This window comes from Hyperoodon ampullatus, assembly GCF_949752795.1.
Source record: "Hyperoodon ampullatus genome assembly, chromosome: 7".
In the NCBI taxonomy this organism is placed as follows: Eukaryota; Metazoa; Chordata; class Mammalia; order Artiodactyla; family Ziphiidae; genus Hyperoodon; species Hyperoodon ampullatus.
The window spans coordinates 25986647-25998986 of record NC_136920.1 but is presented as its reverse complement, the minus strand read 5'-3'; the positions used below and the strand labels follow the sequence as shown (position 1 = coordinate 25998986).

The 12340-nt window shown below is 48.4% G+C and overlaps 1 protein-coding gene across 3 annotated transcripts in view; it reads left to right on the top strand.

The window, feature by feature from the left end:
* The window catches only part of LDLRAD3 (low density lipoprotein receptor class A domain containing 3), a gene marked incomplete at both ends in the record, with an annotated part of 261319 nt that overhangs the window by 60046 nt on the left and 188933 nt on the right, over nt 1-12340 (top strand). For 2 of the 3 annotated variants that reach the window (XM_079708559.1, XM_079708558.1), the window contains one exon: nt 12085-12231. The exons of the other annotated variant lie outside the window; for it this stretch is intronic. In XM_079708559.1, the coding sequence (XP_079564685.1) occupies nt 12085-12231 (147 nt within the window). The remainder of the gene's footprint in view (nt 1-12084; nt 12232-12340) is intronic. 3 annotated transcript variants of the gene reach the window in all.

The following is a 12340-nucleotide window of genomic DNA, read 5'->3' as shown; positions in this document are numbered from 1 at the left end:
GGGACGATGTGAGTTCAATACCAAGATGGACAAAATGGCTCTTTGATCATCCCAGGGAGCTTATCAAGCTTGTGTTTGGTCCATCTCCACTTTGTAGATGAGGAAACTGAGGCACGGAGGGCTTAAGCCATCCCCCGAGCTTGGGAGGAGTGGAATTAGAATTCAGAGTTTGTGGGCTTCAGGGCTGACCTGAATGATACCAGCTCAGGGATCCCTCTTTCAGTTTCAATTCTCTTTGTTTTCTGGACCATCATAAACTACCCTTCACAAGCTGGAGAATCCAAACAGGTTCGCCTGCACCTTTTCAGCACCTGTAGTTACCAAATCCGACAAATCTCTTGCAAAGGTGAGTTGCTCACTCTGAAATCAGCGCTCATTCAGACATGCAGACTGAAGCGGGGACTCCAGCAGTAAATACTGCTTAATTCTGGCACGTGCTAGATGTAGAAACATCATTTGCTCAAGAAGTCAGCTAATTCCTCCTGATGGAGGGCCTGTCGGCACGCTGAGCACGGAGGGAGGGTGCTCGCGTGAGCAGATTGTAGAAGCAGGACGGACTGGTTTAATGGATTAAGCTACTTAAGAAAATTTAAAAAGACGCACCAGTTAATATGTATTCCTCTCTTGGTCGGCGGTAACAAGCTGGCGTTTTTGACTTCCCTGGCAGGGTTCCTCTCCTAAACGATAAGCCAGACAGTCGTTCATTTGCTGAGACGTGATAGAAAATTGTAGATCATCGGGGGGAACCAGAGAGTCCTTGACTTCATAGGGAATGGGCTGCAGGTCTGATGTGTGGCCCTTCAGAGATTATTTTCTCCTTGGGCAGGGAGGGTGTGGGACCAGCCATCTCTGCATGGATGGCATAGGAGGTCGGAATTTTAAAGTGCAGAGACGAGAGTCGAGTCTCCTTCAGGGGCTGGAACCTGGGTTCTCTGACCAGTTCCAGCCCTGCCCTTCGAGAGGCTGGCTGGCCTCTGGGTCTTAGTCTCCTTGTGTTTAAAAAGGAGGAACTGCCTTCAGTACCTGCCTTGTGGGGATGTGTTTAGTTCTTCAGAGGAGGACCTCTGGGTAAATGCTGGATTTTATTTTTAAATGTTGGAGAACGTATCTAGGACAGGCAGATGGCGAGTGTTTGCCTGCCGTGGAGACCAGGGATGTGTCCACAGAAACAAGAATGAGCGGTCAAGAGCTGGAAAGGAACTTGGATATCATCTATTCCTGCCTTATTTTACACCTGGGAAACTGAGGTCCAGGGAGATGGAGCCACGTCCCCAGATCCCAACGGTGAATCCCATGTGCCTTTCTCTTTTGAGTTGCTTCATAACCACGTGGTTTGGAAAGGTTGGTTCATGGTTATAGTTTGGCTGCTATTAAAGAGCCTTAGGAATGATTAAAAGGAAGGTTAATTATTTCTTAGGAATAATGGAACTGAGACTGTCATGTGTTAGAAGACACACAGCCAGGGTCACATTGTGAGCCCTGTAACTATGTTCTTAAAACCTGGTGACTATCTGCAAAGTCTGCTTTTTTGGACCTAAGTGACCACTGGTCTCAGCCAGCCAACCAGCCCCACCTTGCCCAGGCTATGGCCTTTCTAGGGAGGCAGAGGGAGAAAAGGGAGCCAACCTTGTCTGAGTTACCACTACAGTACCAGCTCTGTGAGGAGAGGCAGGGAGATTGTGGAGGGAAGGAAGGAGTAACAATCTAGTACTGTTTATTGAACTCCCAGTATATGCCACCTACTCTTACATTTACTTTATCACTTTATTTTATATATATATATATATATATATATATATCCCTCTATTTTATATATATGTATATATCATACCCCTGTATCCCTCAGCAACCCTGACAGGGAGGTGGGGTCACCCTGGTTTCACAAGTGGAAAATTCAAGCTCAGAGAGGGTGACTCACCTGTCTGAAGTCACACAGCTAATTACAGTGATAAGAGAATCCGGCATTTGGCGATTGTGATGGGGTGTGCCGAATCACAGCCTTGGGTGCCCCAGCTCAGCCCCCGTTTGCTCAGCCTCCTGCAGCCCCATATTGGAGGGTGGGGTGAAGAGGCAGACGGCATGGACTATTCTGAGAAAGAAAGCTTTCCTGTGACTTTTTCCCGCCCTGACATCTCAAGGGAGTTAGTAATATTTAGAAATATTTAGAAAATATCTGACCTTCTGGCTGGGCCCTGCTATTTTTGTTTTTGGAATGTCATGGCTTGGTAAGTTGGGTGGGTAAATCTCTCTTATGAGATGTGTTTATTTTTTTCCTCCACAATCCGCTTCTGCCCTGCAACTGTTGCTGCCTTTCAGAAAATGAAAAGAGTTCGTAATAAACCGAATCTCTCAGAGGGATGTCCTTGCATTTTTTTTCTCAGTGTGAACACTTGCCCCCTTTTCTCTCTCCTCCTTTTATAGTTGATGGCGTTTTTGATGCTAGAACATTAGTGATAAATGGTTCCATATGTCTTTCATAGACTTTTCTCAAATATTAGCATGATATTTGTTCTTTATAACAAATTTTATTAGTGAAACATTTTTTTTTAAAGCTGTGGTTTTCTTTTTTTTTTTTTTTTTAAGATGTTGGGGGTAGGAGTTTATTAATTAATTTATTTATTTTTGCTGTGTTGGGTCTTTGTGTCTGTGCGAGGGCTTTTCTCTAGTTGTGGCAAGCGGGGGCCACTCTTCATCGCGGTGCGCGGGCCTCTCACTATGGCGGCCTCTCTTGTTGCGGAGCACAGGCTCCAGACGCGCAGGCTCGGTAGTTGTGGCTCACGGGCCTAGTTGCTCCGCGGCATGTGGGATCCTCCCAGACCAGGGCTCGAACCCCTGTCCCCTGCATTAGCAGGCAGATTCTCAACCACTGCGCCACCAGGGAAGCCCAGTGAAACATTTTTTAAAGGGTGGGAAAAAGTACCAAGAATAATGCAAAGAAAGGCTGTGTGCTTTCCACCCAGCTCCACTGAATTCTGATATCTTGTCATGCTTGCTTCAGGTTGGTTGAAAGAAGGAAATCTTACAGCTGAAATTCATTGGGTGCTCTCTGATCCCATTTGACAGAGAGTAACCACTATCCTGATTTTGATATTTTCTTTTCTTGCACATTTTCAAAAACACCTTCACATCTGGATGTATCCATTAGAGTAGTATATTTTTCAAGATGAATGTAAGTGCTATTCTGCCACTTGCCTTTTTCACTCAGCATTAGGTTTCTCAGATTGATCCATGGTGATTCATGCCGCTCCAGTTCATTAAATTGCAGCCCTGGGTAGTATTCCATTGTTGTGAATGGACCCGATTTTTCATCCGTTCTCCTTTTGATGACCATTTGGTGTGTCTTGCACTTTTGTATTACAGCAGTGCCACGGTGAAGATTCTCTTGCTATTGTCTTGCGCATGCTTGTCCCCAGGGCTGGGGTATGTACCAGAAGAGGATCAGCTGGGTTAAAGCCCTGGTGCATCTTGCACCTCACCGGGAGTTGTCAAATTGCTCTTCTGAGTTGCTGCACACGTGTAGCCTGGGAGATCATGTTGTACCCTTGCCACGTGAGAATATCAGACTTCAAATTTTTGCAAGTCTGGTGGGTGTGAAAGAGAACTCCCTTGTTTCGTTAATCATTCTCTGATTACAAGTGAGGTTTGAGTCCGTCTGAAGCAGCTACTTGTTTGCTCATCCATCAACATACCTGTTCATTCTTATACTCTGACCAGTTTTCTATTGGGTGGCCTATGTTTTCATATATAGTCTTGTAAGAAAATCCTGAATATGGATCTTTGTGGGTTACATATATGGCAGATACCATTTCTAGTTAGTTGCTTATCTTCTAAATTTGTTTATAGTATCTTTTGATGACTGGAAGTTTTACATTTTAATGCGGTCATATTTTATCACTCTTTATGGCCTGTGCTTTTTTTGAGTCTTCTTTTAGAAATCCTTCCTTACCCTGAGCTTGTCAAAATATGCTTTGGGACCTAAATGAAGCTCATTTTGCTTTTCTGGCCTTATTTCTTGGTTTGCTTTGGTGTTTTCCATACTTGCTTTGGGTGTATCTGTGCAGAGCAGAGTATAGGCTGCAGAACCGTTTCCAGTGACTGTAGGAATGGTTGCAGCCATCCTGGGGCAGATGAGGCTGGGCTGAACTTGGGGTCAGAGCTGAATCCCCCTCTTCTTGACCCTTTGGCTGTTTCTGAGAGGTGCTGAAGTGCAGAGTTGATTGGTCCTCTCTGAAGCCTGGCTTATCTGCAAGCCTCATAAATTGGTTATAAAGTTGTCCCCTCTCTCGTCTTTCAGTTTATCTTCACCGCCTGATTCTTACTTCCTGCTGCTGCTGTCGATTGAAGCTGAAATGACAGAAGGCACATGGGGCCAAGTTCTCACCCTGGCCTGCCATGCGGGTCACCCTTGGTGAAGACACGGCACGTGTTAAAAGAGAACGCCTGTAAAAAGTTCATCCAGAAAAGTTCTTTGCTTCTCTTCCTTCCCTCCTAGGAGCTCAGGAGTGTTTTACAGAACTGATCTCATTTGTTCATTGTCTTTTGCACAGAAGTACAAATAGGTTCAGGTAGGCTTTGGGTAAATTCACAGAACCTGAGCGTGTCAGAACCGGAAGGGTTCTTAGGAGCCATCACTCACGCAGTCAACAAGCATTTCCTGAGTGTCTGCTCGGTGCCTGGCACTTGCGGGGACACAGGGCAGCAGAGGCCCCTGCCTTTGTGGTGGGGGAGCAGCCACTGAACCACAGGGGTCATTTCAGAGTGTGGTAGGTGTGATGGCGCAGAGAGGAAGGCCTTTTGGGTTGGGCACCTCTGCTATTTTGTTATTTTAGGCAGACCTAACACCTTCTCACTTAGGAGTCTGCAAACTGTGGCCCAGGGACCAAAGCCAGCCCGCCACAGCCCCTGAGCTAAGAATGGTTTCTACATTTTTTAAATGGTTGAAAACAAATTAAACATTTGCAATAGATTTTGATGATAGGGGACACTAACTGTGAATCTCAATCACCTGCCCCCTTCCCCGAAAAAGAATTCTGTTCTTTTCATTAGTAGACCTGTGCTACAGAAAATTGTTCTCAATTATGATGGTCGTGTTTTGAATTTCATCAATAAAAATGGTGTGGAATATTGTTTTCTCTCCTTTTATGTAAGTACTGGCATAATATCTTTAATTTGGCCTCCTGTCCTGCACAGCCTAGAATATTGACTATCTGGCCTAAAACGTTGGCAGACCCCTGTTCTAGCTGTGTGACGTCTTCAGTCTCAGTTTTCTGGTCTGCAAAATGGGCATGGTGACTATTTCAGAGGGCTATTGTGAAGGCAGAGAAAGAGAACGGATGTTAAACTCCTACCAGGTATTAGGAGCTTCAGTAGACGTTAGATTTTCCCTAGTGAGAAGTCAGTAATCAACTTCTTAAGGGCTGTTAAAGGGAATGTAGGAGAGTTGGGGAGCAGGGTGGGGTGGGGCTCAGAGCTCACCTTTGAGAATCAGTGTCCTGAGGAGCAGCATCCCCCAGCGTTGCTGTCCAGCCCCTGAGCCATGGACCTTGGACCTTGCAAGGGTTGCATCCCGACAGCTCTGCAAATCCCCATGATGTTAATGCCGCTTGGACATAATTTTCCTAATGAAGCATAACTAAAAAATGTAAGTAACAGCTTTGAGCCCTTAATGAGGCTATAAATACAGTACGAAAATAATTTATAGAGCTATTTCCTGGTGAAGAGCTGTCCTTTTTCTAGACCTCTTCGCTTTCCCTTTGCTTGCCTCATTAATACTAGCCATTGGCTTTCTTCGCTAACTCATTTTATTTATTTATTTATTTTTCTTTTATTTTTTTTTGCGGTACGCGGGCCTCTCACTGTTGTGGCCTCTCCCGTTGCGGAGCACAGGCTCCGGACGCGCAGGCTCAGTGGCCATGGCTCACGGGCCCAGCCGCTCTGCGGCATGTGGGATCTTCCCGGACCGGGGCACGAACCCGTGTCCCCTACATCGGCAGGCGGACTTTCAACCACTGCGCCACCAGGGAAGCCCGCTAACTCATTTAAAGAAGGACACAAAGCATTTGTCATTTTGTAGTGGCTGCTGCTGTGCATTGCACGGGAGAGGCAAAGGGGAAGCCGTGTGAGGTGCAGATGTGGGTCGGACAGCTAGGCTCACTCACTGTCCAGGTGACTCACTCCATCCATAAACTGTTCCTGCAGGAAAGTTACACGCGATCTTCAGGGTCAGTGTAAATATAATACACTGTATGTGTAAATATGAAATCTGTGGGTGCCAAGGGTCAGCATTCCTGGGCTGAATCCATGAGTCATTTTATAACTTCTCACCTTTGTCCCTGGGCTGTGTATCTTCCTTGCAGGTGGGTACACAGAGACCGGGGCTCCTGGAATGAGCTAACAGGGCGGGCAGGGCACTGTGCAGAGTCTCGACAGAGCTGGAGACCTGGCTCAGCTTACGTGCTTGGAGACAGAGGCCCATCCTCACTCCAGGCTCAGATATCCACGCGTGACTGCTCCCTCCCTGGTGACAGCCAGGATGCTCCCTGTGGCCGAGGTCTAGTGGGAAGCAGCTGGTTTGATGAGAACCAAATGGCTCCGGGAGGTGCTCAGGACAGATGTCTGCGGTTCCACCCAACACCGATGCCACCACGAGGAGCAGTCTGGAGTCGAAGGGACCTTCGGGGATATTTCCAGGATAGTTTAGAAACGAATCATGACAGACCCGCTCACTTGGTGCTTTCGTGTGCCCATGCGTGGACTGTACGTGTGTATTTGAAGGAGCGAGTCAAAGGGAAAACGGATGGTTGTCTTCAGTGGCTTCAAAACATTATGTTTGTTGGCATCATGTTCCAGGCAGTGGGAAGAGGTGTGTTAATTCTCCAGGGAGGTTTTAGGGACGATCTAGTTGAGATCTGCAAATTAGAACGCTAGGCTGTATGTGTGTCTGTACCTATATGTGTCTGTGTCTTGCTTTGTTGTTCATCGAGCCTGCCGACCAGATGATCAAGAAGCAAAAGATAAAAACGAAGGTGACTGGGCAGAAATCTGAAAGCAGGGCCTGTTGATAGTTTGCAGATGCCAAGTCTGTCTCATGTCGAGATAAGGCATGACCTTAGCGGGAGGAGGTCAGCAGAGGGAGAGAAGAGCATGTGGAGGGCCCCAGCCGGTGGAAGAGGATTCCCATTTCTCAGCTGGAAAGGTCAGCATTGCTCACTGCATGTTCCAGAAGGAGAAGAATGCAGCAGCTGTCTTGAGTTTTTGCAGTGCCCCCTCATCAAGTAGAAATTTGTGGGTGCCAGAAATTTTGGAAGAAGCCACAGCAGCAGGTTCTTTGCTTTTGCCCAATGGGGGAGGACTTGGATTTTTTTTTTTCAGTCTTGGTGCAGATGGCATAGTTATTTTAAGTAAGTGATGTGCTGCTGCAGTGAAAATGGGCAACTCTTTTTCAGTTTTCAGCCTAATGAAAAAAGAAAAAGGAGAAGGAGAAACCCCAGCTAGCCAACTTCGTGCTAATGCTTGTCTTTTTTGGATTCTAAATGTGTCCCAAGACACTGAGATGGGATAAATATTGCAGCTACTAGAAAGTCCTGCTGTCCGGCTGAAAAGATTTCTAAGCTGTTTTAAAGCAGATGGGGTAGTGACTTACTTGCACAAATCCAGATGCCCCTGTGTCCCTTATTTTTAACTATATATGTAAGATCCCACTCACCTTCCAGGGGATGACGCAGGGGGTAGATGGAACTTTCCAAGAAAGAGTGTGAGGGATGGGGGATAAATCAGTAACTGAACACTTGGTTTTCTTCTGAGAATGACCACAGATATTTACTGAGAACCTACTGAGTGCAGGATGCCCAGGATGGAGAACAAAACGAAGCAATGCCTTTCGGCCTTTGGGGTCATGCATTCTGGTGGGGAGAGAGTACAGATTCATTGGTGAGCACAGTTGGGATGAAGGAAAACACCAGACACGACCAGAGCAGAAAACAGGGATCAGCTTTAGATTGGGTGAAGGAATCAGTGAAGAAATCTCAGTCAGTGATGTAAAGCTGAGGTCGGAGGACAAATTAGATTAACCAGATGTACCAGTTTGCTGGAGCTGCCGTGACGAGGTACCACAGAGTGAGTGGCTTCAACAATAGAAATTAATTTTCTCGTCATTCTGGAGGCTAGAAGTCTGAGGTCAAAGTGTGCAGGGTTGGTTTCCTTTGAGGCCTGTCTCCTTGGCTTGTAGATTGCTGCCATCTCCTTGAGTCTTCACGTGATCTTCCCTGTGTGTATCTGTGTCCTAACCTCTTTTTATAAGGACACCAATCAGATTGGATTAGGGCCCATGCTAATGGCCTCATTTTAATTTAACCAACACTTTAAAGGCCCTAGCTCCCAATATAGTCACATGCTGGGGTACAGGGGTTAGGACCCCAACATATGAATTTTGGGGGGACACAATTCAGCCCATAACACCAGGTGGAATGTGCATGGAAGAATTGGGGTGAGTGAACACTGTGTGCGGAGGACCACTGCAGGGCGGACATTGGTGTTGGAAGAAATGGTTGGAATGAGGTTGTAGAGGTAGGCGGGGCCTGATCCTGCCTGGCTTTGTAAACCATGGCAACAGTTTTAGATTTATTATAGGGGCGCTGAGGAGCCATCAGCAGCATTTAAAATCTCCCTCTGCTATGAGGAGAAGAAACTGGTGGGAGTGAGAAGTGAAAGGGGGAAGGTTGCTTTAAGCCAGGATTTCTCAAGTCAGCACTCTTGACATTTCGGGCTGGGTGGTTCTGTGTTGTGAGGGTCTGCCCCGTGCATCGCAGGTGTGCATTCCTGGCCTCTACTCAGTAGAGGCCACAACCGAAAATGTCTCCAGACACTGCCATATGTCCTCTGGGGGCCAAAATTGTCCCCCGTTAAGAACCACTGGTTTAAAGAGGGCATGAGGTCTCAGTGGCTTTGATTGGATGGTGTCAGTTTAGTGAGGCACCTTGGATGGGTTTGAGGAAGATCTTTTTTTTTTTTTTATTTTTTTTCTTTGCGGTACGCGAGCCTCTCACTGTTGTGGCCTCTCCCGTTGCGGAGCACAGGCTCCGGACGCGCAGGCTCAGCGGCCATGGCTCACGGGCCCAGCCACTCCGCGGCATGTGGGATCTTCCCGGACCGGGGCACGAACCCATGTCCCCTGCATCAGCAGGCGGACTCTCAACCACTGCGCCACCAGGGAAGCCCGAGGAAGATTTTTGAAGACAGAGTCAACATGATTTAACCTCTCTTTGCCTTGGTTTCTCCTCATACTTTCGAGTCTGCTGATACTGTCACTTCCCTAAAGCACAAGGCCCTGCGCCCCCTGCGTGGGTGATGGACGTGCACAGACTGCCCCTCCGAGTTATCATTCACCCGGCCCTGGGGATCCGAGGTCCTGCCGGTAGGGCACTGGGAGCCCCGTGGCTGCAGGACCACTTGTGTCCAGCCCACGTGGTGTTTAGTCTCGGGATCGCACCCTCTCATTTATCAAGTCCCCGTGCCGCCAGCCTCTTGACTCCCAGAGCAAGCACTTTGCGATCTCATCTGGACAGTTTTCTTGCCCCGGAAATCCGTTTATCAGAACAAGATTTCACAGTTTCGGCGACTCTTCCAGGGGGCTTGCCTTCGAGGAGCTAGTTCTGCACAAGCAAGTGTAGGTGATCTCCGAACACATCAGAATGGCAGTTATGTTCTGGAGCCCTGAAGAGTTCCCTGCTGGTGGGGGGGAGCCCAGAGCAGTTTTTAGGAAACAGCTGGAACGTGTAGGTTTTCAGTGTTACGTATTGTGTGTCTGGCTGAGATCCAGCTCCAGGCTGTCCTTCTAGACGCCTCTCCTACAAGACCCACTCTGGCATCTTGCACCTCTGCCCGGAGGTGGGGAATTGGCTTCACGACCATCTCAGGGTTGCTGGTGGCTTCCTCAAGTCGAGTCTTGAGAGGGATTCTGATATCGACAGTGGGCTCAGTGGACAGAGTCCTGGGATTAGTGATATCTGACCTTGGTGTAGAATTGGGGAAATAGGGGCACAGTCTTTTCACAGTTCCTTACTATCAGAGCTCTGTGTTTTTTTATTCCATACCCATCGTGGCCTGCGCTGAGCCTTCCTGCCCTGGTCTTTGCCATCTTTCTGTAGATGTGAGCGGTCCTTACGTTTCATCTCTTTGTCTATCAGTGTCCACTGCAAATGCCACCTCTTTCCTGTGACCTTTCTTTAATGCCTTGAATTCTGACTTTCTCTTAAGAGCACTGGGGAGCCATTCAGTGGCTTTTTAGAGTCAAGAAGTGTCATGATCGACCTGCTCTTTAGAAAGGTCCCTCTGAGACAGACTTGAGGGGAGGCTGGGGTCACTTGTGGCAGTGATCCTGGTAAGAGATGGTGGTGATTTGGGCTGCAGTCATGGCTGTGGCAGTGGAGACTAGCATGCAGGACTTGGTGATTGGCCATCGTAGGGGGTGATTGAGTGAGGAGGGGACAAGGAAGATTTTTAGGAACCCAGTGCAGGTTTTTAGGGCAGGATGAGGCCCCTCACTGTAGCTGCTCTTCTAGAATTCTTCAGTGAATTACACAAGCTCATTTTCAGTAGGGTGTTCATGTACAATATTAATTCAGTGCAGTGGGGCAGATGGTCTATAAGGAATATCCATGGCACCTGGGCTGATGTGGTACCGCTTGCCTCTGGCTCTGTCTTTTCCAATTTTTTGCCCACTTGTTCCAGCTGTAAAATGTTTTTAGTGTAACCCCAGTAGAACCCTAGGCACACAACAGGGTGACTGCCCATTTCTCCTTGGGGAAGACTTCAGAGGCAGAGTAACATAGAAGTTGTATGCTAATGGGTGTGTCGGGATTTCCAGGAGACCCCATGAGTTGAAGGGCATTCCAGGTAAAAATTACAGCACATGTAAAGGATAGTGGCATGCAAGAAGGTGTGATGTCAGGGGTCTGGCATGAGATGCTTCTCTTGGCAAAGCTTGTGGAAGAGCATCATGGGCCCTGCCCTCCTCCTGCTGCCCCCAGGCAGGTCTGGACATCCCTCTTAGTACAGGGCACTAAAATTGTTAGTATACCCTTGTGCCTTTCCAGCCTGGAGGGAGGAGCCCTAGCTTTCATCTCTGCATCTTTAACACTTAGCAGAAGTGTCTGGTCATAAATGTTCAATAAATGCTTATTGAAAACTCAGGAGGGAGCCCTGGAGGGACCGGTCTTTTATTTCTCCTTTTCCTCTAAGACTGTTTTATTTCCTGATGGCTCCTGATCTCCCAGCCATTGATCACAGTAGCTCAGACGGATCAGATTGATCCAATTCTGGCTCCCTTGACAATCTGCCCCCGGGGTCCACTGGTGGATGAATTTAGCTCTCCTTGGCCTTCCCTGTTTGCTTTCCAGCCTAAGAGTTCGCACTTTTGGGTGAGGGCCTTGGCATTCTGTGCCTGTGTTCAGTGGAGTCAAATCTAAACCTTGGGGCTCGGTTCTAAATCTCCGGAAGCTCTTGGCAAGCAGTCCAGGGACCTTGGGACTCTCTTGGGGTTAGAAGGCCTGTGCTGAAGTTTTAGTCTGGCCTTTGCTCCCCATGTGACCCCAGGCAGGTTGGTTTTTGTGAGTGATTCCTGTTTCCTAAAGTGAAATGATGTCCCCGTATTCCTGCTGACTTGGCCCAAGTGCAAGGATTCTGTGATCATAGGGCTGCAGAGTCTGAGGTCTGGACGGAGCCTGCAGTTCCTGCCGCTGGGTACTGGGAGTCCTGCGCTCCCTCTATCTTGGCACCTTCCTTTTTAGCCACTGCTGTTGGCCAGAAAAGAACGTTTGGGTTTTACTACCAGGCTTTTTGACAGAGAAAGAAGAAAAGTCCGTGAACCCCTGTTGTGTGCTCAGCACCAGCGAAGAAGGGCTTTACCTGGGTCTCTCCATTCAGTCCTCGCAGAATCCCTGGGGGTGGAGCAGATTATGGGTCCCTTTCACAGATGAGAAAACTGAGTCCCAGAGAGGCAATCCGTGTCGAAGAAGAGTTGTGCGGCCCCGGGTCCTTGCCGCCTTGGCGGCGCCGTCTGACCTCCCTGTCCCCTCTCTCCCACAGAGAGCCAGCTGCTTCCCGGGAACAACTTCACCAACGAGTGCAACATTCCAGGCAACTTCATGTGCAGCAACGGGCGGTGCATCCCCGGCGCCTGGCAGTGCGATGGGCTGCCCGACTGCTTCGACAAGAGTGACGAGAAGGAGTGCCGTGAGTGGCCTGGCCCTTTGCTGGGGCAGGAGGAGGGTGGCGGCAGTCCTGGGGCATCAGCGAGGAGGTCTGGGTCTGACTCAGCCCGGCACACCCTGCGTGCTGCCCA